General features: G+C 34.3%; 1 protein-coding gene and 1 long non-coding RNA gene across 2 annotated transcripts; both read left to right on the forward strand.

Moving 5' to 3' along the window:
• Positions 1-5191: 5191 nt before the first annotated feature.
• Positions 5192-9639, forward strand: LOC108467030 (T-complex protein 1 subunit epsilon). Its single transcript, XM_017767487.2, is given in 10 exon segments — positions 5192-5510; positions 5955-6273; positions 6988-7101; positions 7103-7334; positions 7507-7639; positions 7763-7815; positions 8103-8205; positions 8829-8995; positions 9088-9201; positions 9301-9639. Coding segments are annotated over 10 exon segments (1605 nt in total). The 5' UTR covers positions 5192-5311; the 3' UTR covers positions 9472-9639.
• Positions 9640-12739: 3100 nt separating this feature from the next.
• LOC128288343 (uncharacterized) lies at positions 12740-17523 on the forward strand. Its single transcript, XR_008278739.1, has 2 exons — positions 12740-16582; positions 16667-17523. It is a non-coding gene; the product is annotated as an uncharacterized LOC128288343 (long non-coding RNA).
• The last annotated feature ends 763 nt before the right edge of the window (positions 17524-18286 follow it).

Below are 18286 nucleotides of genomic sequence, written 5' to 3' on the forward strand. Positions count from 1 at the left end.
TTGATGATAGAAAATAAATGGTTTTTTGTAGATAAACAACTTTTGTAAAGGAATTTTTAGTAAAATTGTCAAATATGGATTAAATTGAAAAATGTGATTAATTCATGGTAAATTTGTGAATTTTTGAAATATGTGGGCTACATAAGCATGTGAAAAAATTGGCTAGCCTTGGGTAAGGGTTAAATTGTTTGAATTTCATTTTTTGAGCTTAGGGACTAAATTGCAAAGAATTTTAAAAGAATAGGGGCAAAATGATAATTTTGTCAAAAATGTGTGTTGGACTAAATTGAATGTGAAATATATTGAATTGGATTAAATTTATCCGTATAGATCCAGTCAGACCTCGTACAGAGTTAGATCGAGGCAAAAATAAAATATTGAATTAATCACCTCCATATCTACGTGTACTCGTCAAGGTAAGTTTGTGTAATTAAATTGAGTATTTATATGTTTTAATTGAATTATATGTATGTAATTTGTATAATTTCCATGTATAAATACCGATTGCATATCCGACGACGTACGACGATTACTGAGCCCTATTTAAACCTTAGGAATTTATAGGATACAAATAACATGTCATTAGGGTTACCGATTTGGTTAAGGTCTTGCATGTGTTGCGGATACGCCACAGCTTGTATGAGCTTACCGATTTGTAGCTCGTATGAGCTTACTGATTTACAGCTCGTGAGAGTATACCGATTCATAGCTCGTATGAGTATACATGTACATGAATTAACATATTACAGTTAGCACACTATGTGTGAGCTATCCCAAGTATCCAACGATATTCTAAATGGTTCAACGGGCAATATCTGATATGATATGTTATGAGTTCGGTACAAACTATTACAGGCATAAGCATGAATTACATGGAAAATGATATTACATGATATATAGGTATATGAAATGGATGATACATGTGTAAGGAATTTGATTAATTGTTGAGCTCATCCATGACTTGATTTATATATGTGTTTACATGACTAACATGGTTGAATGTGTATGTGCTTAGGCATTTGGCCAATATATGTTGGGATATGCTTTGATTACTTACCTTATTTGTGAATAAATGGTAAGTTAAATTCTATGTTATACGAACTTACTAAGCTTAAATGCTTACTCTGTGTATTTTTGGTGTTTTATAGTGAATCGGAAACTCATTCGGGTTGGAAGCTTGTCGGAGCTATATCACACTATCCATCGGCTCTTTTGGTACTTACGGTTGTTTAATTTTGGTTATAATAGCATGTATAAGTTATTTTGGCTAATGTTGGCCTATATATTTTGTTGAGATTATAGCCATTTGATTTGGCTTGTGTTTTGGTATATTTTGGTATGTATATATGTAGCCTTAATTTGGCTGATGTGTGGTTTGATTAATGGTTGAATGATGGAAGGTAAAATGATAGTTATATGTGCATTTTGTATAAGTGTTTTGTGGGTTGTTGAATTGGTTGTGAATTGATACCTTATTGTGTAAGGCATATATGTGAGAAATTGAATGGCATGTTTAACATCAATTGGTATGTATTGGTAAAGTGATCTACATGATATGTATTGATGCAAATATGCATACATGTTAGTTGAACATTTGGTTATATTGAATACATGGTTAAGCATGTTTATAATTGTCATTTAAGGTGTCTAAGGCCATATTGGTTGTATGTGATCATACCATTTGTATAAGGCTTGATTATGCTTATGTTAGATGCCTTAATATGACTTGTTTATGTGCACAAATTTGAACGTAAGTTGATGCCAAATTGGGTGAGAACAATGACATGTAAAATAACCTATTTTCGTCCACACGGGTAGACACACGGGCATGTGTCTCAGCCTTGCGTGACACATGGCCAGGTGACCCAGTCGTGTGTACCCTGTAGCTTTCAAAAGGGTTGCAAATCAGGCTGTTACACGGCCTAGCACACGGCCTGGCACACTGGCGTGTGAGGTTACTTCGAAGGGTACACGACTTAACATACGGACATGTGGCTTGACTGTGTGACTAAGTCATAGAGTTACACAGGTATGGACACGGGCCGAGACACGACCGTGTGTCCTCATTTCGAATGCCCATATGGCCTAAGACATAGGCGTGTCTCTTGGCTGTGTGACCCCTGCAACTTTGAAGAATTTTAATATTTTTCTAAAAATTCTCTGAGTTCTCGATTTAGTCCCGATTTGTTTCTAATGTGTATTTTGGGCCTCGAGGGCTCGTATAAGGGACAATATGTATGATTTTGATTGGTTTTTTATATGAATTTTGATATGTTATGAAATGTTTGAAATTATGTTTGTTTGTATTGTAAACTCTGGTAATACTCCGTAACCCTATTCTGGTGACGGATACGGGTTAGGATTGTTACAATATATCTATATACTAACTTCATAAATATCCCTATTTAATATTTATGGACTTATTTTACGAAAATGAGGTTCTAAAATTGCATTTTTTAACACCACTGGAATCTAGATCATTATAATATGTCATTACAAAAATAACTTAGATTTATGCTTTGTCCAGTGACCTTGTCATTAGTGTGTTACTCTCATAGGATATTCTTAATATTTTTGGGTTAAAATCATTCTCTCAATATTATCTTATTTTATCTTGTGGTAAGCACTGCATCTTCCACAATGAAAAATATTATCACTACAAATAGTAATAACAATAATTCATCCATGTTGATTGTCCCATGACCATGTCCTTTTTTATAACCCATGTAATGTCAATAAAAGGATACTATTTACTCTTTTAACTCAGTTATGAATTTCACTATTGTAAAAGAAGTCATGTCATACATAAGTCATATACCCAGCATACCAACTTTTTAGGCTTTGATAACAACTGAGCATAGGCTTTCATTATATCAAAGTATATGATTTACATACACATAGTCAGTCATTCTCATGATTGACTCTACTATGAACGTCACAAGTAAATAAATCCATAAATAGATCTAGGACAAATTTAACTTGGATCTTGCTCAATGCATTGTCAATCTAGAGAATCACTCTTATGTCTCTATTTTTCTAGAAGTCATTCGCTTTGGTACCCAAGACAATGTATCTTCTTAATTGGATTTAATAGACAATATAATAGTCCCTTGAATTAAATGCTTTTTGAGTCATTATACCATGAACATTTTAGATTACCTACTAATATAAGTTTCTTTCCACATCAAAATTTACTCTTATGATGTAACTTAGTATTAGTTAAATATTAGGAATTAATGAGCCAATATTTGCTCCGTTCATTTTATTTTTGTGCAAAACCATTAATGATAATTATATAAAATAATAATTTAATTATAGAATTATATATAACCCAATTTATTCGAAAATTTACAAGCATAATAATGATAATACTTCCTTAAGGGCATAAAATCTCAAACCAAATAGGTCAAATTTGACCCGAGAAACCCATGATTGGTTCAGGCAACCCAACCAACAATTAGTCTGCAACTTGAGAAACCTTAAACTCCTAATTATCTTAATAAAAATCTAAATTATTATATAAATTATTAAGTATTTTAAATAAATTAAAACCCTAATTCTCCTAATTTAATTTAAACTCCTAATTATCTTAATTAAAATCTAAATTATTATTTAACCTATTAATTAAAGTCCCAATTATTTGATGTAAATTAAAACTCTAATTACCTAATTCAATTTAAACTCCTATTTATCTCAAATAAAATTTAAATTATTATCTAACCTATTAATTTAATTTCTCAATCATATACATTACCTAAAAAAGTGTAATTTTCTTATGTGACATATTTATATTTGTGACAAGTAGTCACCAATTAATGAGTCAAATTCCTTCATTTCGGTAATTAAACTTGCATAATACAATAATAAATGAAATGAAATAAACAAGTAAAACCTTTTAACATGCATATAGAAAATAGTTTAAAATTAATAATAAATGTAATGAAATAAATTACATATCACTGCAAATAAACAAAATATAAGACTAAATATTTAAAAAAAGGAAATAGTAAAGTTTTTATTCTTTAAATTAATAAAATTTGCATTAAAATTTAAGCAATTAGGAGATTAAGCTATAGTTTAAGAATCAAGATAAATATTATAGCTCGTTGGTGAATGACGTCAATCCAAATAAACTTTTAAATAACAATAATATAAAAATATTTATAAAATATTAATTTATATATATTTAAAGTTTAATACTCTACAAAGTTTTTACAAAACTTGAAAATATGAAATAATTAAAATTAAGTGAGATATATGTAATAAAGTATGTTACAAACAAACAAATTCAAAATTTTAATAAACTATTTGCAATCAAAAATAAAATGTATTTTTAATTTCAAATTTATAAAATTTATACCATGTATAAATTTATTCTATATAAAATATATATTTTTATATTAATTAAATTAAATCTGTAAATCGCAGGGAAACTAACTATCTTAACTAAATTAAACATCTAATTATAATAATATAATTTAAACTAATTATCTTAAGCTAAAAAAAAATAAATCTAACCTTTTTGACATATTTTAGTTTTAGCTTTGTTTTTTTCCTCTTTACTTTGACATCAAACTTAGTATTTTTTATAACCTACAGAAAAAAAATTAAATAAACTAAAATTTAATATTTTCAGTGATTTAAAATTTTAAGTATGTTTGCTATTTTATTTAATTTCTTTTAGTATTATTCTGTAAATACTTTACTTTTAAAATTTTAAATTTAAATTCATTAAACTCATAATCATATTTTATACTTAATTTTAAGAAATATACCAAATATATTTTATAACTTAAATTTTTAATGTTTAATTAATTTTTTAAAATTTATCTAACACCTATTAATTATAATTGAGTCCTTCCTTGATTATCCAACATTCAATTTAATCCCTATAACTAAAAAAAATGCAATTTATTCTCAATATTATCTGCGTATTTGATAAAAGATTAAATTATTTAATTTGATTTAAAACACCTTCTATTAAAGAATTTTTCTTAATCAATCATACTTTCATAATATATTTTAATTTCTTTACTATTATCCTATCTTGAATACCAATTTGAATACTATTAGTATAGATATTGCGTCTTTTAATGTTAATAAATATTATAATTAGACTTGCGGGTATTGTGAGATAACCCGATATGACAAATTAGAGCTAAGCCCAACCAAAGAAAGCCCAAAAGAAATTTCTTAAAAAGATAGTTAGGGGTTTTCAAATTACAGAAAAGCCGAAAAGCGAGCTTACATTTTACCCTCTTTCTCACTCTCAACTCTTCAAAGAAGCAGCAGCAACTAAAGCTTTGAGGAAATGGCGTTGGCTTTCGATGAGTACGGGAGACCCTTCATTATACTCAAAGAGCAAGACCAGAAAACCAGGCTGAGAGGGATCGATGCCCAAAAAGCCAACATTTCCGCTGGCAAAGCCGTTGCCCGGATCCTCCGAACCTCTCTCGGACCCAAGGGCATGGATAAGATTCTCCAAAGCCCCGATGGCGATGTTACCATCAGTTAACTCCTTTCCACCTCTTTCTTTATTCCGCCCCCCGCTAAATTTATGCTTGATCATTAGGCTTCTTGTTTCTCGATTAGGTCTTAAAAACGATTTTTCGGTTATGGATCTGTTTGAGTTTGAGCTTCCAAATGAGACTTTAGTTAAAGTGAGCTACTTGAGAAGAGGAATGTATGCTTTATTGGTAATTTTAAGCGTTTGTAGTTACTTTATTGAACTTGCTAGTTTTTGAACTGGATGCTTTGGTATAGATAACACTTTGCTAACATAAAGTTATAAGCGTAATGTTTCCGGTGAGAGTTTCGTGACCTTTATATTTCTGGAGTAAATGTGTGAAGTTAAGTAATTTATATTTATTGGTGAAGTCATATGCCCGATCATGTTCAAGGTTCCCTGATGTGTTTTTTTTTTTTTTTTTTTCTTTTTCATGGATGTTTTTCAGCAAATGACGGGGCAACAATATTGGAGCAGATGGATGTTGACAACCAAATTGCTAAGTTGATGGTTGAACTGTCTCGGAGTCAGGATTACGAAATTGGTGATGGAACAACTGGTGTTGTTGTTATGGCTGGAGCACTTCTAGAGCAGGCAGAGCGGTTATTGGAACGTGGGATTCATCCCATACGAATTGCAGAGGGGTACGAAATGGCTTCAAGAATTGCCGTTGAGCATTTGGAGCACATATCTCAGAAGTTTGATTTTGGAGCATCAAATATAGAGCCTTTGGTTCAAACATGCATGACCACTTTGTCCTCAAAAATGTAAATTTCCTAGCTCTTTTTCCTGTCCATTTCTGTACTCTACATTTCCTGTTGTCCTTAGCAATGTTCGGATTGCCATAATGCATGATCATGTCTAATTTGTTTCAAGATGGTGCTTTTCTGTCTAAATGTTAATTAATATGTATATGCTATTATCCTATCCTATATTTTTTCTATTTGCAATATCCTATCTCCCCCACTAGGATTTGCCAAATCGGATTACATAGTTGTGGATGCGTTGTGTTGTTAGTATGATGTTAAATGTAATCGATTTGTTTAGTTTTTCTTCTTGTATTGTAGTCTATTGAATAAAGATTTTTCTTAAGATGATACTTTGATCAGTAAAAGGTGCCATTAATATTCTCCTTAACAAATTTTGTCATGGAACTGTTAAACAGATGCCAGGTGGTAGCATCGTTTTGTATGGCAAGAACACCGTGTCTAATGTTTGTTTAACACCTTACCTTGCTAGGATATTGGTTAATCTTGATCAGTAATCATTTGGGCTTACTCATCCTCAAGTAAAATCTGTGTTGATTTATTGTGTTTGCAAATCAGAAATTTTCAGGGTTGTTTTGGTTGTGGTAGGGTGTTTGTGAAGGACCATTGAACCAACTGAATCATGTGGCACTTCATTCAATTAAATTAGCTCTTTCTGTCATCTAGCAGTTCATAAACTTGGTAGTATTGAGAAGAGGATTTGTTGTTTTGCAGTGTGAACCGATGCAAGCACCATTTGGCTGAGATTTCTGTTAAAGCAGTTCTTTCTGTTGCTGATCTAGAGAGGAAAGATGTCAATTTAGATATGATTAAGGTTGAGGGAAAGTTGGGGAAAATTGGAGGATACTGAGCTAATATATGGAATCACTGTTGATAAGGACATGAGTCATCCACAGATGCCAAAGCAAATTGAAGATGCAAAAATTGCCATATTAACTTGCCCATTTGAGCCCCCTAAGCCAAAGACCAAACATAAGGTAGACATTGATACGGTGGAGAAGTTTCAAACTTTGCGTCTGCAAGAGCAAAAGTATTTTGATGACATGGTTCAGAAGTGCAAGGTATGGCTTCTGACTTGTGTTCTGTGGAGTGTCTTTCTCAATTTAGGTTTATCTTTCATCTTTCACATTCTTTCTTTCTTTAGATTATTCTCTTTGGGGAGATGGGGAAGCGGGTGTCTTATTGTTGCAATTCTGAGGTGGACAACTTGTTCTGATAGTAATGTTGTTGCAGGATGTTGGTGCCACCTTGGTTATCTGTCAATGGGGGTTTGATGATGAGGCAAATCATTTATTAATGCACCGGAACTTGCCTGCTGTCAGATGGGTTGGTGGTGTGGAGTTGGAGCTCATAGCAATAGCTACGGGTTTGTTTTGATTATGGCTTATTTTCATTTAAGGACATGTCAGCCAAATTCTTGATAGATAAAGATTTAGCGGCTGATATAGTGTGCAATGTATCAGCGATCTAATTATATTTATCTTCATAGGTGGAAGGATTGTACCAAGGTTCCAGGAGTTGACCCCAGAAAAGTTGGGAAGGGTATGATTTGCTCCATTGTTTTGTATATCACATTGCTTAGAAATATGTGCTGGATAAATTCCTCTCTAGTAAAATGTTTTTTTTGCATTAGGTAGAGGACAACTGCTGAAGCTAAAGTGAGATGATTTAACAATTGATGACTTTTAGTTTTAAGAACTAAAGAATTGCTAATTTGGACTAGCAATATATGTTTGCTGAAGTATTTACATTTTAAAATCTCAGCTTAATTCCCAGGCTTTGCATCTAGATCTTATAGGAAACACTTATTTGTTATTTTATTTTTTTAGGCTGGTTTGGTCAGAGAGAAGTCTTTTGGCACCACAAAAGATAAAATGTTGTACATTGAACACTGTGCAAATTCCAGGGCTGTAACCATATTTATTCGTGGAGGTAGATTCTCTCCCCCTTCTATTTGGTTTTTGGTCAATTGATAATAACAAGTCATCTTTGTTCAGTCAAAATTTGATTTTGTATTTTGGTTAGGTTTAAGGCTACATGCTTGGTGAATTAAGTGAATTAGTTCTGTTTTTAATTTCCCATTCCTAAATAGTTTATAAAATATGCCACCCAATCTCTCAATGGTAATGACTCGGTGGTTTATTCTTGGAGATAGTATCTAGTACCAAAATATTTTCTTGGACAGTTTTAGAGCATGGCTGTTTTTACTGATGAACTTAAAACCAAATAAACAAATAGGAACATGACTTGGTTGAAGAATAATGTAAGAATAAAACTTACATGACAATTTGACACACCAAGAGATTTCTTGCTTCCTTTTTCTTGGTAATCCAATTTATCTGCTGCAGTTTGGACATCATTATTCCTGGTCAATGTAACTGGCTGACCATTTACAGTTGTTTTATTATAACATAGAGTTGCTCTCAACTTTATAATGCTGTAGAGTCTAAACTAAAGGGTAGAATATTCCAAGGTGTAATGCAAGCTGAATTGAGATGGATTAGTCGTATATGTCTCATAAAAGCTTTCCTTTGTGGTTGATGATCATTCATTAGGAAACAAGATGATGATAGAAGAGACAAAGCGCAGTATCCATGATGCATTGTGTGTGGCCAGGAATCTCATTCGCAACAATTCTATTGTCTATGGTGGTGGCTCAGCTGAGATTTCTTGCTCAATTGCTGTGGAGGCAGCTGCAGATAAATATCCAGTAGTTGAGCAGGTAAGAAGAAGCACATATAATCATCTAAATAACATAACATGCTTTTCTGTTGGAGCAATTATATGATATCTAATTTTTGGTTTTATCTGTAGTATGCAGTCCGGGCATTTGCTGATGCTTTAGACTCGGTCCCCATGGCCCTGGCAGAGAATAGCGGACTCCAACCCATTGAGACACTATCAGCAGTGAAATCTCAGCAAATTAAGGTAATTACTATAATTTGTATGATGATAACTTCGGTCTTCTGCAAGCCCAACAGAATGGAGTATTATCATTAATTTCATTTTCCTTATATCTGTCTGCAGGAGAATAATCCACACTATGGAATAGACTGCAATGATGTTGGGACTAATGATATGCGGGAGCAAGACGTCTTTGAAACACTGATCGGGAAGCAGCAACAGATCTTATTGGCAACGCAAGTTGTAAAGATGATTTTGAAAATTGATGATGTCATTTCTCCATCGGACTACTGAGGTATAATTTCTGTACTGCCTCACTCTGAAGGTTACCCTGTTTTGATTGTTTTGTATGGTTCACTCCAGAACAATTGTTCACTTGTGAGGAACATGTTTTGCTTATGTATTTTTCAACTGCCAAGCTCTTTGTTGGTTGGAAATAGAATGATAAACCCTTCGTATTGACCATGGTTGTTTATGCTTTTTTTTTATCTTTAGTTTCTACTTTCAATCATTCAATGCATTTTCTTTTCTGAATGACCATTTTATCCAGAAGCAAAAAAGAAACCTAAAAAGAAAGGCTAGAAGTCAGATCAGTTATATATATGTGCATGCATATGTGTATATTCAAATATACATATATACATCTATTTGTTTTTTCAGGGTCATGTTGTGGCTAAGCAGTGGTGCCATTACTGAGCAGCATGCATTGCGTGCTTGCTCGGTTGCTATTGTCTGGTTGACGCATTTGTTTAATATTAGCTAGCTTCCTGTATTTCTTGAGTATCATTGTTCAAGGATTATTACATGAAATAGTAAGTTTCAATTTTTTCGTGGATGATGAGACCAAAATTACGTTGATAAGATGTTAGGAAGCTGTTGCTAAAGGGAATATTTAATTCGTTGTAGGTAGTTTGCTTGATAACCCGAAGCTTGTCAGCTAAAAGCAATGGGGTTCTAAATGTTCATGTACTTTGTTTCTTGTCTTTAATCATTTATGGCGATATTGAAAGCCCTTTTCATCACATCCAAATAGGAACTAAGAGCATCCTCCACAGTCTTTAAGTTGTTCTTTCATCGAGTCCAACTCATCGGTAAGTCCCTCAACTACGTTGTGCTCCCTTCACACCATCCACAAATTCCTTCAGATTGACCACTTGACTTTCCAAAGCTAGCAACATATCAGGTCTACTATTTTTTCTGCCTCTCCCACGGGTCTCCATCGGGACATTTTGCTCATTTACTCTTTTCGTCATCTTAATCGATGCCTTTGAACACTTAACTCAAATACCAATTGTCATGGGGCTAAAACTTGAAGTCTGGCAAACCACATGACCTTAGGTGATTTCTTTACTTTAAATCCACCTAAGTCAACTTTATTTTTGAAAATGAAAATTCATAATGGAATTTCTACAAGGCATTGAAATAAAGCAGAAGCAATTCAAAGACAAAAGAACTCGAATCAAATAGAAAAGCCACAAGAAAATTAAGCACACCAAGGGTTTGAGTAAATGCTTTCAAATATATTTAATGACTTTGAATGGGATATAATTGGATGATTACAAATGAGGGGAAGACCTTCATTTATAATTGAGCTTCCTCAAATTTAATGGTATAGTTTAAATTACATCGATGGTTAAGATTAAATGCTATTTACAAGATGGGAGTCCTAAGTAATTTAAATTTTATACAATTTTATCCTTTAAGATTTAAAATATCCACCATGTTAACTCTATTTTTATTGACGCGACAACGGGATGATAATACGATATGATGACAATGCTGCCGTTGTCATTGATCAAGAAGGAAATCCAAAAGGAACTCGAATTTTTGGTGCGATCGCCCGGGAATTAAGATAGTTAAATTTCACTAAAATAGTTTCATTAACTCCCGAGGTATTATAAGACGAGACCCAAGTATAGTTAGAGTATTTAGAGTATTTAAATGGCATAGATTAATTAGTAGATTGTGTCTCACGATATACCTTTACTAAGTAAAAAAAAGACCACGTTGGTTATATCAAAATTCGGAGCAACAAAATTTTAGTTTACCATGGGTAAGGACACTATTGTCGACATAATAACCTCTATATACGAAATGTGATATGAATAGAAAAGGAACGATTCAAATAGGATCTACTAACATCATGAAAACATTGTTAAAATACTTTTACGAGAAGGTTTTATCGATAACGTAAGGAAACATCGAACGCAACAAATATTTTTGGTTTTAACCCTACGACATAGACGGAATAGAAAAGGACAACATAGAACTATTTTAAATTTCTGACGGATCGATCGACCAGTTCTCTGAATCTATTCTAACTATCAACAAATTCCTAGGATTTTAGGCGGGATGGGGATTGTAATTCTTTCTACTTCTCGGGGTATAATGACGAATCGGGAGGCTCGACTAGAAGGAATCGATGGAGAAATTTTGTGTTATATATGGTAATCTGTCCAGATATCTGAATTGTATCCAAACTTTCCATTTGCAAAAAAAAAAAAAAAAAAGCAAGGGTTGTCTAAAGTTGATCGTCAAGGAAGTTTTACTTAGAATAAAAGAATAAAAAATGGATTCATGAAGGTTTAATTTAATTAATAAATCACTCCCTCAGTTCCTTTAGATAATGAAGATCGATTTTAGGTTATGTTTGGAGAGTTTTACCAGCGTGGGATAGAGTCAACAAAAGTGAAGTAAGTGCTTATGATTCAACCGAGTATAATTTATGACATGCAACAAAGATTGAGCGATTAGGTAGTTTTTCAACTTCAAGATTTCTTTGGGGATCAATTCAAATTTCAAGAAACTTATTTTCTTCAATAAGCGAATTTGGAAAAATTTAGGAATAACAACTATGAAAATAAGGGCTTCGTTCGTAAAATTTGTGAAAAATGTCACCTAATCCGTAGGAAGGGACGAATTATCGTAATTTGTTTTAACCCGAGACATAAACAAAGACAAGGATAATCTTTCTATTCTAAAAGAACTCACGAAAGAAAAGAAACTAATCTTAAAGAAAGCGATAAACAAATAAAAATAGAAGATCTGTTTTGACTACGATAATTCGTCCCCTCCTACGGATTAGGCGACATTTTTCACAAATTTTACGAACGGAAGCCCTTATTTTCATAGTTGTTATTCCTTAAATTTTTCCGAATTCGCCATCGAAGAAAATAAGTTTCTTAAAATTTGAATTGGATCCCCGAAAGAAATCTTGAAGTTAAAAAACTACCTAATCGTTCGGATTCTTGTTTGAAGTCTATAAATTATCGCATACCGTTGAATCATAAGCACTTACTTCACTTTTGTTGACTCTATCCCACGTTGGTAAAACTCTCCAAACATAACCTAAAATCGATCTTCATTATCTAAAGGAATCTGAGTGGGAGTGATTTACTAATTAAATTAAACCTTCATGAATCCATTTTTTGTTCTTTTATTCCGTAAAACTTCCTTGACGTATCAACTAACGTAGGGCAGGAGGAGTTCTAGTGTTTCATTGAGCAACCAAGACTTTAAGTATATATATTTCTTCATATGTTTCACAAATTGTACTAGTCCAAGTGGGTCAAATGAGCCCATTTAATTAGTTAACCTCTATGAGTTGTTCTATGTGCATTCATCACTGATTTAGATTTGCAACTCGTGACACTAGGGCTTTGTCAGAAGAAAAGGAGAAAAAAAGTATAAAAAAAGAGACAAAAAAGAATGAAAAATAAGAATGAAAAAAATAAAAGAAATTGAAAGGGCAAAATATGTGGGAGAGAGAAAAACAAGTGAGAAATATAAAAAAAAAAGAATGTAAATAAAGAAATAAGCAAGGGGGCCTACATAAAAGTCTTAAAAAAATTATATACATAGCATTCACACTGAAAATGGAAGGTGGCACGCTTTTTCTTGTTTTTTCTATGGGTTTTGTTGCGTTTTGTCCGGATATTTGGATGGAAGGTGGCGGCGACGCTCACACTGAAAATGGAACGAGTGTTGGCAGATCTGCCATTGGAAGGGGGTGAGGAGGAATGACGGAATGTGGATTTGGACGGGGAGGAGAAGGGGGAAGAGGACAAGTTCTGTGCGGTGGGCAGTTTTCTAACTGCTAATGGCATTCAATTTCAGGCGATGAAGTCCACTCTTGCGAATATTTGGCACCCGCATGGAGGAGTGACGATATCTGACTTACGTGTGAAACGTCTTATGTTTAAGTTTTATTATGAGATCGACTTTGATAGATTTCTTGAGGGGAGTCCTTGGACTTTCATTGGGCATTTATTGGTATTTTATAGTCTAAGGAAGGGGGAAGATCCAATGGTGGTTCCGTTGATCTTTGTGGATTTTTGGGTTCAGATCCACGATTTGCCCTTTGGTTTGATCTCGGAGGTGATGGGTAGACAGTTTGGGATCTTTATTGGGACTTTCCTGGAATATGACATGAAAGCAATGGGAAGGGTTTTCGGGGTTATATGAGGGTTAGCGTTCAAGCTTGGTTTTAGTATGAGAGATTGTCTGTTTATTGGGCCACTTTGAAGGTTTTTACCCGGTGCATATAGTTCACAGACGTAGGGAGTTACCTCTGGAATGGGACTTATTTATTAAGGCAGCTCCGTGAAGGGCAGTGGTAGGAAAGAGTTGCTGGCTTAGGTAGGAATGTGAAGTCTTCAAAATGGATTAGGCGCGAAGGCTTTCACGCAGAAGTTCGATTGGGGGACATAATGATATTCAAAGTGTTATCCAAAATTGTACCCTAACGAATAATGTGGGTATTACTTTGGGGTTGAATTTAGGTGGCTGGGAGCATTATGATTCTGAGGGTGCATAGAATGTAAATCTGAATATGAGTCTGGTTGAAGAGGATTCTCCGTTAGCTGTTAGGGAAGGAAAAAAGTGGTCATGTATTTCTGTCTCCAATCCTGTTTTTGTACATATGGATTCGAAGGGCATTGTTGATGGATTCGAAGGGCATTGTTGATGAACAATCTGTTGTTCACTCTTTTGGAACATCAGTTGGCTTTGGGGGACAGAGCAACTGGGCGTCATGAAAATTTTAAGCTGAAATGTCTGAGGGATAGAGAACCCTCGGGCAGTGCGCCGCCTTTGACATGTGTTAAAGAATTTATGCCCTAGTGTGGCTTTTTTTCATTGAGACGAAGCTACGGAAAACTCGGATGGAGAGGGTGCGTAGAAATGTTGGGTTTCGTTGTGGGATTGAGGTAGGTAGTGAGGGGTCAAGGGGCGGCATGGCCCTTTGTTGGAAGGAGGATTGTAAAGTACAATTACGTAGTTATTCTATAAATCATATTGATCTTCTGGTAGAAGAGGATCTTGATGGTTATCAGTGGCGGTTTACTTGGTTTTATGGTTTTATGGGTCACCGGTTGAGGGTCGTTGTTTTTAGTCTTTGAGAATTTTTGTGCCAATTATTTGCCAGAGCTGATTACCATTGGGTTTTCATGGGTGATTTTAATGAGATTGTTTTTTCCTACGAGAAACAGGGTGATCAGATGAGGCCTGAAAGAAATATGGATGATTTTAGAGCCGTGCTTGATGATACTGATTTGATTGATCTGGGATATGTGGACAATGGTATATGTGGGAAAGAGGTAAGCTTCTTGAGAATAATATCCATGAGCGCATTGATAGAGGGGTTTCAGGGTTGGCTTGGAAGGAATTATTCCCGAATTATAGACTTACGCATTGCTTTCACTCTATCTCTGATCACTGCTCATTACTTTTGGAAACGGATGTTGTAGTTGTGCTTTAGGGTCGAAGGAAAAGATGTTTTCGATTCGAGGCTTATTGGTTGTTGGAAGAATCGTGTGAAGCAGAAATTAAGCACCAGTAGGAGTGGTCGATAGGTGTTGTTCCTGATCGTATTTGATTGTTGGGTGATGGTTTACTAACTTGGGCTAAACGAGTAAGAGACCAATTGAAATTGAATGTGACTAGGCTGTAGGATTGACTTAAACATTTTGGTTAGGGGGAGCCTCACGATAAGGTGCTGGAGGAAGTGGTTTTAGCCAAAATGAACCTTAATCTTGAGATTGACAAGAGGAAGATGTATTGGGAGCAGAGAGCAGGGGCTACAATATGGTGACTGCAACACAACGTTTTTCCATAAGTTTGCTTCCCATCGATGGCGTGTTAAGGTTGTGGATCAGATCAAAGATGTTGATGGACGAATGGTTAGGGGGGCTGATGAATTTGAGAAAGTGGCTTGCCATTATTTCAGAGATTTGTTTACAACAAAGGGACGAGGGGATATGGACTGTTTGTTATTAGGCATTTCGAGTTCTATCTCTGCGGATATGAATAGCTATCGCTGTACTGATTTTACAGAGGAGGTCTTGCTAGCTGTTCGTAGTATGACACCCACCAAGCCAGCAATGAGAGATGGTATGCCTACTTTATTCTATCAACTATTTAGGCATATTGTAGGCAAGGATATTAGTGATTATTGTTTGCACGTGCTTAATGATTGTGTTTCATTTGATGACATTAATGATACAAATATTGTTCTTATTCCCAAGAACCGTAGCCCACAGAACATGACTTGTTTTCGCCCTATCAGTCTTTACAATGTGTTATTTAAGATTATATCTAAAATGATTGTTAATAGACTACAAAGGGTTATGACTCATTGTATCAACGAGGCACAGAGTGCCTCTATACCTGGCCCATTGATTATGGATAATACGCTTGTGGCCTTTGAGTTGTTTCATTCTTTTAGGAAGAAGCGTCGGGGGCTTAAAGATAGTTTTGCTGTAAAGTTGGATATGAACAAAGCTTATGACAAGGTGGAATGACATTTAATCTAGGAGGTTATGCTCAAAATCAGATTTGATGTGAATTAGGTTAACTTGTCATGCGATGCGTTCGCTCAGTCAAATATTCAGTAATTGTGGATGGGAAAGCTAGGGGGAATATCGTGCCAACCCAGGGTTGCGTCAAGGTGACCCCTTATGCCTGTTCTTTTTTATTTTTTTTTGCAATGAGGGCTTCACTTCTCTTTTGAAATTGGCTCACGATGATGGACTCTTGAAGGGAGTAAAGGCAAGTGGTTCAGGGCCTCGGGTATCTCATTTATTGTTCGCGGATGATAGTTTGGTATTTGGAGAGGCTTCGATTGAGGGGCTAAATATGTGGTGGAAATCCTGAAAGAGTATGAACAATGTTTGGGCCAGTAGACCAATTTTGGAAAATCTCTAGTTTACTTTAGTTTGAATGTGATCCAAGGAATGCGTCGAGATATTGTGGATATTTTGGGGGTCTGTAGTACCATGGATCCTGGGATTTATCTGTGCTTGCCAGTGGTTGTTGGTAGGAACGAAAAAAGGGCCTTTTGTAGTCTTTAAGGAGCGCTTTCTTGAGTGGATTGGAGGGTGGTACAACCGGCGTCTTTCGCAGGGTGGTAAGATCGTTTTTATTAAGTTAATTCTTCAAGCCATTCCGAATTATATTTTGTCCTACTTATCTTTGTGCTGGTTTATGCCAGAGAGATGGATTCTTTGTTGAGGGAGCGCGAGACTACTGACTCGTTGGTTTAGAAGCCTCCAATTGACCCGTGGGTTCGAGTAAACTTTGATGCTGGATTCTATGGTCATCTCCATTCTGCAAGTACATGAGTGGTTGTTAGGGACTCAGAGGGTTATATGCTAGGATCGACCTATCTTTGGAAAAAGCATATACCTGATGCGGCGGCTGCGGAGGCATTGGCTTGTGTGCTTGCTGTTCAATTTGCCAGGGATCTAGGGCTTCGACGGGTGGAGCTAGAAGGGGATTCAGAAGCGGTCATTTCCAAACTCAAACATGCGGGGATTGACAGACGAAAATCAGTGGATATATTTGGGATGCTCGACAAATGTTATTAGGTTTTGAGCATTTTAAATTTTATCATATTAAACGATGGGGGAACAGAGCTGCGCACCTGTTGGCTTGGGAAGTGTTCCTCCGGGAGTGAGACGAATGTTGGGTAGAGGATGGACCGTTGTCGATTCAAGAGGAGGTAGATCGGTATAGAAGGCGAGGGCCTGTCAACGGATGATTTTAGGCATGTTTATAGTAGCTGCGATACAGATCTGGTCACTTTCCACAGCGGTTGTTTTGGGTCCTACCTTGGTCGAAGATCGGATGAGATTGATGGTATTGCTTTTTTGCTTTTGGTAGGGACTGCATTTATGGGCGGATTGCCCGATGGTTGTTTGTTTAATGTTTTTGGAGTTTTATTAGGAAAAAAACAATTGACTTCTTGCCACGTGTGATTTCCGTCACACTCCTAATATCAGGTAACAATATAATGATGAAAATGTTATAAATTGATAATATTAATAATAGTTTCCTGGTAAAATTAAAGTTCAATGGCCAAAATTTATACTTTAGAAAAGATAATGAAATATTGAAAGTATTATTAATATGAACATGTAATACCTTTTAATTGTACGATTGTAACTATTGAAAATGATATCAATATGATGGACATGTATTATATATTTGTAATATATATAAATGTATGAGTTTAAAAATTTTGAATCGATAAGATTACCGTTTATTTTCTATCTTATTACTAAATTGGTGTTTAAAAATAGTTATAATTTAATTTATATTTACTATTTAAAAATTTATTTAAAATAATTACAAGTAAAAGTTGATGTATTTTTTTATAATTATAATCATTTAAAAAGTTTCTTCTAAATATATTTTTAATTTTACTTGATATTATTTTTTGCTACATATTAATTAATAATGGGGATTTATTTACACTAGTTAGTTTTACACCATTTCAGTATATTTTTGTATGATTAATATTTTAAGGATTCAACGGTCATACATTTTATTCAATTCATATAGATCATGAATGTCAAATTTGACGTAAATTAAAAATTTTAATTATTTATTTTATATAAAAATTTTTGAACCGCTTAATAATAATTAATATAAATAATTTTTAGTTGATTTGGTACAAATATCGAATTGGTTCAAAAATTTACATGCATGACAAGTAATATTATATATAAAAAATTTAAGAATTGGATCATTAAAATTAATCGTATAAAAATATATGAAAGAGTATAAAACTATTTTAGTTTTACATGAGTGTAAATGATTCCTTTTCATA

The sequence above is a fragment of the Gossypium arboreum genome, chromosome 2 (assembly GCF_025698485.1).
Source record: "Gossypium arboreum isolate Shixiya-1 chromosome 2, ASM2569848v2, whole genome shotgun sequence".
Taxonomy (NCBI): domain Eukaryota; kingdom Viridiplantae; phylum Streptophyta; class Magnoliopsida; order Malvales; family Malvaceae; genus Gossypium; species Gossypium arboreum.